Source organism: Oncorhynchus tshawytscha, linkage group LG18 (genome assembly GCF_018296145.1).
Source record: "Oncorhynchus tshawytscha isolate Ot180627B linkage group LG18, Otsh_v2.0, whole genome shotgun sequence".
Classification (NCBI taxonomy): Eukaryota; Metazoa; Chordata; class Actinopteri; order Salmoniformes; family Salmonidae; genus Oncorhynchus; species Oncorhynchus tshawytscha.
Window position 1 is genome coordinate 19029656 of NC_056446.1, and position 9133 is coordinate 19038788.

At 45.4% G+C, this 9133-nt stretch overlaps 1 protein-coding gene across 3 annotated transcripts in view; it reads left to right on the forward strand.

The window, feature by feature from the left end:
* The first annotated feature begins 336 nt into the window (after positions 1-336).
* The window catches only part of LOC112246309 (mitochondrial peptide methionine sulfoxide reductase-like), a 109244-nt gene continuing 100447 nt past the window's right edge, over positions 337-9133 (forward strand). Inside the window, exons 1-2 of one of the 3 annotated variants that reach the window (XM_042300789.1) lie at positions 5077-5196; positions 5453-5666. Coding sequence is in view for 2 of the 3 variants with exons in the window: in XM_042300788.1 (XP_042156722.1) it covers positions 389-578 (190 nt within the window). In the remaining variant the exon portion in view is untranslated. Of the gene's footprint in view, positions 579-5076; positions 5197-5452; positions 5667-9133 lie in introns of those variants that run through there. The other 2 variants (XM_042300788.1, XM_042300787.1) reach the window with 2 other exon arrangements.

A 9133-nucleotide genomic window follows, 5' to 3' on the forward strand; every position in this document is an offset into this window, starting at 1 on the left:
ATTCAGTGGCTCAGTAGGCTCTAGACTGAAACATGATTGCTACACAAGATGCTGAGCCACAGATGAGCAGAGACACATTTTAAGGCTGCTCTTGACCAAGTGGTTACGTTCTATTCTGATAATGACATAATTTAGGTCTACATTTCATTAGGTATTTTTTGTGGGCCATTTGTAGGCCTTATAATAATAGCCTATTCATAAAATAAAGTATTTGTGTACACTCAACTTGTCAATTATTACACTTGCTGAAACGAGTTAGACAGGCCTACATAGGCCTATAGCTAAATAAAATAAATAATGATGTACGGGTTTGGTAATCGGAAACGCTCTGCCAGTTGTATAACACGTTTATAAAACTGTCGCATTACACAAGTTGTTATGTAGCTATATGGGCTACTTTGAATCTGCACCAGGAAGTGTTGGACTGCTAACCCTGAGCTCAATGGTCGCAACGACTAGACTCCGTTTGATTTGGCGTCATTTTACCCACAGTAGAACGAGAGATATGTCTTCCAAAACACAGATGCCGACTCCAGAGACCGCTCTCCCCGGGAGAAGTGAAAGTTTAAAAGTATCAGGTAGGGCGACTTCCCCCCCGTCTGTGCGGCATGGTTTCCTCGGTAGCTATATAACATAACCATAGCCTTTAGCAGCTAGGCTACAGAGTAGCTTCCCAAAACGTAGGCCTATATAATGCATAAAGAAGACGAAAACACAAAGCGCGAATAGCTTCTATTTCTGTCAACAAAGAAGCCCTATTCCCTTTGTTGTATGCACTTATGTGTTGCGCGAGTTCGACAACACTTATGCGGCGCTATGACTGTAAAGAGCAACAGGAGCTACACCTGTTGTATTCGGCGCATGTGAAAAATACAATTTCATTTCCTTTGACTTGAATATTTTCACATGCGCCAGGTGTATACTTTCCATTGAAATGCGTGTAGCTCCGATGGTAATGCATGGCGCTTGTAACGGTATGGTTGTGGGTGCTATTCCCATGGGGGACCAGTATGGAAGTGTTTGTACCCACTATTGTGAGTCGCTCTGGATAAGAGCTTCTGTTAAACGTCTTAAATGTTGTGTCTAGACAATCAGACAGTCTAGACAATCAGGGTAGATAATCAACATATTGCTATAGTCTGATAACTCTTTGCCACAACGAAGGGATGCAAGAAGAGGTGATTTAACCACAGACATTGTCCATCACAAAGTTTCCAGTTGGACTATTTCCTGCAATTATCATCAACTGTATCACTATGTAGTCATGTCTCTCTCTCAATACAATTTAAGAGTTTTATTGGCATGGAAAACAAGTGAAATAGTAGAGTGGATGTCTCTTCCTCCCTGCACACACACGTACGTACGCACGCACGCACGCGCACACACACACACACACACACACACACACACACACACACACACACACACACACACACACACACACACACACACACACACACACACACACACACACACACACCTGACTGAGGCAACCTGTTCACAAGCTTGTTAAAAGAGGTGAAACCATTGTGGGAAATGATAATGCATACACTGTAACAAAAAAAGAAGAAGATGATTCAACGTGCAATTGTAAGGCAGCCAGATGCAATAGGCTGGTGAGTTTGCACGACAAAAAATGTCTTGAGCAAACTCACAACAAAAAGCTTGTGTGTGAAAATGTTGTTGAGCAAACTCACAATCCTATTACAGCTGGTTGCCTTAATTGTACCTTGAATCAACCCCCCTTTCCCCCCAGTATATCACTATTAATCTTGCAAATATGTAGGCCTTATACCTAGGAGATTTTCATTGCATATCACTGCCCTCAAAGTGACTGAATATTTATAAACATTTATAAAGAAATGTTTATTTTGTTTATTTTAATGTTTAATTTATTTATAAAGAAAAATGCTATCTCCAACACTCCTTTTGGATTTCTGATGAATTGTGTTTCCTGTCTGACTCTCAGAAGATGGAAAAAAGGAAAAACTTCCAGTTTGATGGTTAACGGCTGACACAAGTTGAGTTCCATAAAAATGGAAATGTACCAGGCATGGTAGCGGGGTGCTATCTGCAGTGTTGAGAATGAGAACATATAGCCTAGGCCACTGTAGCTGATGCACTGCAGGCAGAGAGAGGAGAGAGAGAGAGAGAACTAGGAGCTCGTCGCATGAGCTTCAGCCAGACGACATCAAACATTGATCGCAAGAAAAAAGCAGGAGAGAGAAAAAAGATGGCAGTACCTTGTGTTGCTTGGTTCCTGTCAACATAGGAAGGGAAAATGATAACTGTAATTTGTCTCGAGTCCTGCAGATTTCTTAGAAACGGGCCCCACCTGAGTGGATGTCTAACACAATACCTAGTTAACCCGTCATATTGTAAACGGCATTTCACCTTTCTTCAGAATTGCCCCAAATTAGACGTTTATATCACAGTCACATGGCTGTCCGGGCTATCCAGCAGAGAGCCCTTGTAAAACGTTTGTGTGTCTGTGTGTGTGTGCAGAGAGAAAGAGAGAGAGGGTGAAAGGCCTGGCTGGCGGGAGCAGCTGCAGGCTGCTTGAGATGCGGCTCACATGGGCACTGTGTGCAATGGCACGAAGGGATCCACCCCGCAGGACTGCAGTGGTCTGATTACCAGCCCCAGCCCCATACAGCTCTGGTCTCCTTCCCCAGTCCCAGGCTTTCCCTATGGCAACAGCACTGCACTATAGAGCTGGCAGGTTGCCAGGAGACATACGCACTGCAACACAGACAGGCACCACACCAACGCACGTGGCTCTGCTCTCTCTGTCAAGACATCCTGATGTTGCTGTTAGCCTGCTGAAGGTCACACATGACAGGGCGGTGGAGCTGTGAGGAAAGAGGAATGAAGGGTCAGAACTAAGTGGCTTATGATGTCCTGGATAACAGAGTAGTCATGTTATCTGTTAGGCATTTTATGGACATGGTGAAATTCATCCAAATCCCAGTGGTTGCTGAGAGGCATGTGACTGGCTGTTTGGTATTGTGCCGATCCCAGATGACTCTAATTCTGTGTAGTGCAGCTTCCACTGAACGAGAATAGTGGTAAATGCTGATGTATGTGGTCATTTGAAATAGTGTGATTGTGTAAGGTGTATACTGCACCATACCATCCACAGTCCTCTTCTGGAATAGTCAGGGATACTGATGGAGTCTGCCTGTTGTATAGTGTGTTGTCAGTTTTCTTTCATCATCAGGAATAATGAGCTGCATAGTTGCAAATTGCAAGGCAATACATATTTTCCTTCCACCTCACAAAAAAACATGCTGCATCACCTCTAGTCACTGAATGGACATAAGGAGATCTTACAAAGGATTTGACCTTTTGTAAACATTTGCATGTTTTGTAGTCTAGTAGCTACACAGCTTAAAATCCATTTGAATCTAATGTCCCAAACATTCGGGGAAATCCACGAATGAATAAAGTAGCAAAATGCCTTTAAGAGAAATTGACAGCCAATCAACAGCCTCTGTTCTGCTCTGTCCTATGTATTCCCTATAGGACCGCTCCTGCATCTGCCAGCCCTACTTCTAGCAGGCTAGGCTGTGGTGCGGGATGGTGAGGGGGTGTGAGTATGTGGTACTGGATGGTGGGAACATGGAGACAGACAGTGGTGAGTTGGCACCAGCGATGTGGGCACCGAGGTGCCTCCCTCAGAATGACATGAGGTGCTGTGCCTTGGCACACAATGAATAGACTACCCCGGCATTGAAAAAGCGAAGCGGCTTCAGGACTTGTAAAGACGTCCCAGAGACTTTTTCGGGAAGTGTCTTCGAGAGAGACATGGAGGAACTCCCTTGGTGCCTTGCTTGGGTGAGGGTGGGATGGAGAGAGGAGAGGAGGATGGGCTGTTGTGTGGGTGTGGGGAGGTTAAGGGAGTGTGTGGGTAGGCATTGGGAAGTATTGGTTGGCAAGGATACCAAGTACCACACTGTATGATTGTGTGCATCTGGAAGGGGGGGGGGTGCAGGAAATGGTCTAGTGCCAGGGAGTGGCGTGGCTGAAAAATTAATCTAAGATTCGTTTTGATCATATTTGCCCAAATCGACAGTTTTATTTCGGAGGGGGTGTGTGGGTGTTTGGGGGGTAGACAGGCAGACAGGCTGGAGCTCTGCCAAGGCTTCTCGGGAAGGTTGCCATGCCGAGAGAGAGAGAGAGAGAGAGAGAGAGAGAGAGAGAGCAGAGAGGGAGAAGAGAGGAAGAGAAAAAGCCAGACGAGACTTGGCAGGGTTCTATCGCAGCTCCCTTTGTCTGTTTGCTCAGCTTTGCGTTAAGGAAATCCAAAATACCCAGGGTGTAGGAGCTCTGCTTCAACGCAACCCCCCAAACCAAACAAGAAAACAAGGCGAGAAAACTACTTAGAAAAATTAGAGGACGCCGAGGGCGAATGGGGCGCAAGCATAGTCACCAAAAAGCGATTTTCAACATCCAGCAACACTTCACAATGCTTATTTTCGTGACTGGAGCAAGTTACTTGAGCCAAGAGATGACCATGATCATTTGAACTCAATCTTTCTTTGTAATTTCAAGTTGAACGAAGCTGCCGCTTTTCTTTTCGGTCTATGTTTTTGAACACAAAAGGAATCTCAAAAGTGGACCTGGATTTTCTCCATCAAGGACTGCCAGAACTGTTGTGGCCAAACAAGTTTTTTGCCTTTTCATTGATCGAACTTGAAGTCTCCATCGGTACATCACCCGGAGTAGATTTCGCCTTCAAAAGTTTTGTGATTGTAAAAATGTCCTGATTCGCAATACGCCGCCAGTGTCCGAAGTTTGATGACATCAACTTAACTCTGTTGTCACTAAGTTGACCTCTTTGTGAGAGGGCTTTACAGCAACGCAACAGCGACTGGTTACTCAGGCCAAGTGCTCGTTGACCAAGCTTTAGTTTTCCATCGTGTCTCACAGTTGGACTATCTGAAGAAAATGTGAAGATATCTCGCCTTCAAAGGACTGAGATTTTCCAGCGTTTGGATTTGAGATCTGAGGCCAATGGATCTATAGTAGTTTATGTGAGGGTGGCACTGAACTAGTGCAGTTGCCTCAAGCTGCCTACTCTCAGTTGAAAATGGCTGGAGTTATGCAGGCCTGAGTGTTGTTTTTCTACAACATAATGTTTCTTTCAAAATAACGAATTCTCAGCTTCACATTGGGAGTGTGGTACTGTGTAAGGTAAGTTATATGTTATATCTGTTTTCTACAGATTAATTTCTACTTAAACTCCCATTAGACCAGAAATAAACCATAGGTGTTCCCACCGTGGTAAGTTATTCGTTGCCAGCTGTGTTGTTGTCCCCAGGGCACTTCACAAGTGAGTCTAGCAGTGTTTCCCTGCTATATGAAAAAGGAAGGCACTTAACGTACAGAGGCTGGGGATTGTCAGGGACGATTTAAAACGTTTCCTTAAGGATCGTCCATCTCTCCCCAGAGGACCCGGTGTGTCTACCATTCTACCGATTTCCCACGATCAACGTCTTCGCCGCTGAATTTCACACTGACTACAGCCCCTTCAGAGAGAGTGGTCTCCCTGTATCCGAATCCCCCCAGACCTGCGGCTTTTCTCATCTCCACCGTGTGGCTGATATTCCCTTCCTGTTATCTGTCATGGGCACAGCAGTGCCCTGTCCCCCCTGTCGTCATTGGTAAGCGCTGTGCATGATGGTTTCTGATTCGTGTCTGGCGCTTGATTAATAACCGTAGGGAAACGCTAATAGAAAAGTAAGAAATGTTCGCCTCGAGGTTTATATTGAACCGCTGCCAAGGCAAATTAGAATCTGCCAGATGTGTTTTCGGCAGATAGCAGGTGGAGTTAGCAGGTGTACTGTGCTGGCTCTCATAATTATGAAAGTTTGTTGTGGGAACATCATATTTTGCTTGTCTCTGTCATGTTGGAATATTTCCAGTGATTTAATCATTACTTGTCCTTATATTTAGCTTATATTCAAATTATGGACAATAGAAAGCAGGCAGCAGTGATATGAAAAGTAATGCCCAGCTCACTGCTGTGGTTAGGCTGTGGTTAGGCTGTGGTTAGGCTGTGGTTAGGCTGTGGTTAGACTGTGGTTAGGCTGTGGTTAGGCTGTGGTTAGGCTGTGGTTAGACTGTGGTTAGGCTGTGGTTACGCTGTGGTTAGACTGTGGTTAGGCTGTGGTTAGGCTGTGGTTAGACTGTGGTTAGGCTGTGGTTAGGCTGTGGTTAGACTGTGATTAGGCTGTGGTTAGGCTGTGGTTAGACTGTGATTAGGCTGTGGTTAGACTGTGATTAGGCTGTGGTTAGGCTGTGGTTAGACTGTGGTTAGGCTGTGGTTAGACTGTGGTTAGGCTGTGGTTAGGCTGTGGTTAGACTGTGGTTAGGCTGTGGTTAGGCTGTGGTTAGGCTGTGGTTAGACTGTGATTAGGCTGTGGTTAGGCTGTGGTTAGACTGTGATTAGGCTGTGGTTAGGCTATAACCTGTACTGATGAAGCATTAATACATCACAATTCTCCAAATTCTCGAATCACAGAATCAAGACAATGGTGATTAAGAAGTTCCTCATTGTCCTTTACATTTAGGTTCCGTACATGTACATAAAGGTTGGAGGAGATGCCGTTTAGAGTTGGAGTGCTGCTGTTCTGTCCTCCTGATCAGAAGTGCAGGTTCATGTAGGGCTGAGGGCCTCAGTCTCCAGCTCTGACAGGATGGGGAGGGAGATGAGGGGAGACACAGGCCTAGTGCTGATGCATTAACACACAAGCTCTCTGCTCCCGATGGGCTTTCTGATGGACCCAAGTAACCTGACGCACGAGGTCAGCCTTTTAAAGGAGGTTCAGGGCAGGAAGTTAGGCCTTGACTACGAGCACTACTAGCACATACTGGGCCTTGTCTTTTAGCTTGGCTAGCTATCCAGCTAGTTGCTACTCCCCCTGCTTAGCAGACTTATGACTACTTCTCGACTAAAGTCTTGACTGCTATGAAAGTGTTGCCACAAGTAACCTAAGAAGTCCAGTGAACTTGAGAATGGTTGACTTTTTCAAAGAATCTGAAGTCTCCAGATAGCAGGGCTGGTTGCTGGGTTTGTGAGTGACTGTGTCTGATGGTCATGGTTGGACTTTAGCTCTGTTCTAGCCTCCAGTGCTCACTGATGTGGAGGGAGATGACGCAGTGGAGGAGGAAACTCAGTTTTCTCCAAGGTTGGCTTCACCCAGGTCCACCCATGCATGCATGGCTACCTCTGCCTGCCTATGAATTATTCACAAAGCTCTCATCTCCACCTCGTCACTGTACTCCAGCAGTCTCTGTGAGCCTCTCTCTCTCTCTCTCTCTGCCTTTTGACTTTAACTTTCCCGGCAAACACAGCGCAAATCTCCAACCCAGGGCCTCCAGTGACAGAGAAGGAGTACTTGGGTTGCCCGTGAGCAATATTACAGAGTTTATCATGTTTGAGCATGCATGTTAAGTGAATTTAAAGGCTTATCGGCCTCTGTTGTACCGAGAGCTGTCTTCATTTGTCACAGGCTGAGTAATGATCCTGGCTAATGCTGGCGTAGACTCTGGTGACATGCAGGGGATTTTGCCACAAATGTCCCTTGTTTACACTGACACAGATGACCTTGGGAGACAAAATAGTTGCCGCTCACGCCTCAGAGAATGTAGATTACCTGTCATTCACCTGAGGTTCATCCCTCTCCACCACAGTTGGCCATCTACTGAGTATAAACTCAGTTTAAGATGTCTGTTAGCCATGGTTGTCTTGTCTTTCAGGCTAGATCCAGTTGTTTAGATGCTCATGAACCAGGAATTGCTTCATTCAGTTGAACCTTTATTTATCCAATGAAAAGCATATTGAGACACGGCCTGTTTGGCAAGGGAAACCTGGCGAAGCAGGCAGCTGCAATCGATACAACATTACAACATTTGAAGAGTACAACGCAATCAATCAAAACAATACGATCCAGCTTACAGGAAACATTTGCGGACAGAATGGTCCCATGTAGAATCTAACCCAACTGGGACCAGTTTCTTTACATTTTGTGTCTGACTGGATTGGAAGAAGGGACTTTCGGTGTCTTCTCATACAAACACCAAGCAAAAAAGGTGTATCTATTGATAATTTTGTGAGCCTGGTTGCCCTAGTCCATGTCTCTGAAACCGAGGTGGAAGTGCTGTAGGAGGGCAATGCATTAACGATGACTCCCCCGCTTTGAAAACAGTTGAGTGTAATCAAGATTCATTATGTTAGCCCTGGGCACACAACTTTAATTAAATGAAAAGATTATATGTAACAAATTATAGATTCATTCATTAACCTCAAACCCACCAGGTGGGGGTTATTAATAAGATTCATTATGTTATGATAATGCTAATGGTATTCTACAAAGTCTTTAAAAAGTCTCTTAAAAACAAATTGGAGGAAAGATATTCAGAAAGCCACAGCTCTGTATTCATTAGCGTGCGGTGGTCGTGAGAGATATTTATGTGACCTGGCTCATCTCATTACTGAGAGGGATTACACAGACGGGGATATCACTGCTCATATTAGCCCTATATTAACTAGCTGACCCTCTGCCATTACACCACGGCCCTCTGCCATTACACCACGGCCCTCTGCCATTACACCACGGCTCTCTGCCATTACACCACGGCCCTCTGCCATTACACCACGGCCCTCTGCCATTACACCACGGCCCTCTGCCATTACACCACGGCCCTCTGCCATTACACCACGGCCCTCTGCCATTACACCACGGCCCTCTGCCATTACACCACGGCCCTCTGCCATTACACCACGGCCCTCTGCCATTACACCACGGCCCTCTGCCATTACACCACGGCCCTCTGCCATTACACCACGGACCTCTGCTATTACACCACGGTTCCAGCTAAGGAAACCGATCTGGAAGTACATTGTACAGTGTAAAGCTGGAGGTCTCCATTGTTTTTGTCGCAGCATATTTTCTCAAGAGACCATCTGGTTGGATAAAGAACATATGAAGCAAATCAGCACCATTTCCTGGTTCTTATAATTTGTTTAATGATTATCATTAAGAGGATCATCTGCCTAATGATCTTGGTTCATTTGTCAAAGAACTGGGCTCTCACCTCAACACATTGTGACATTGTTTAGCTCTCT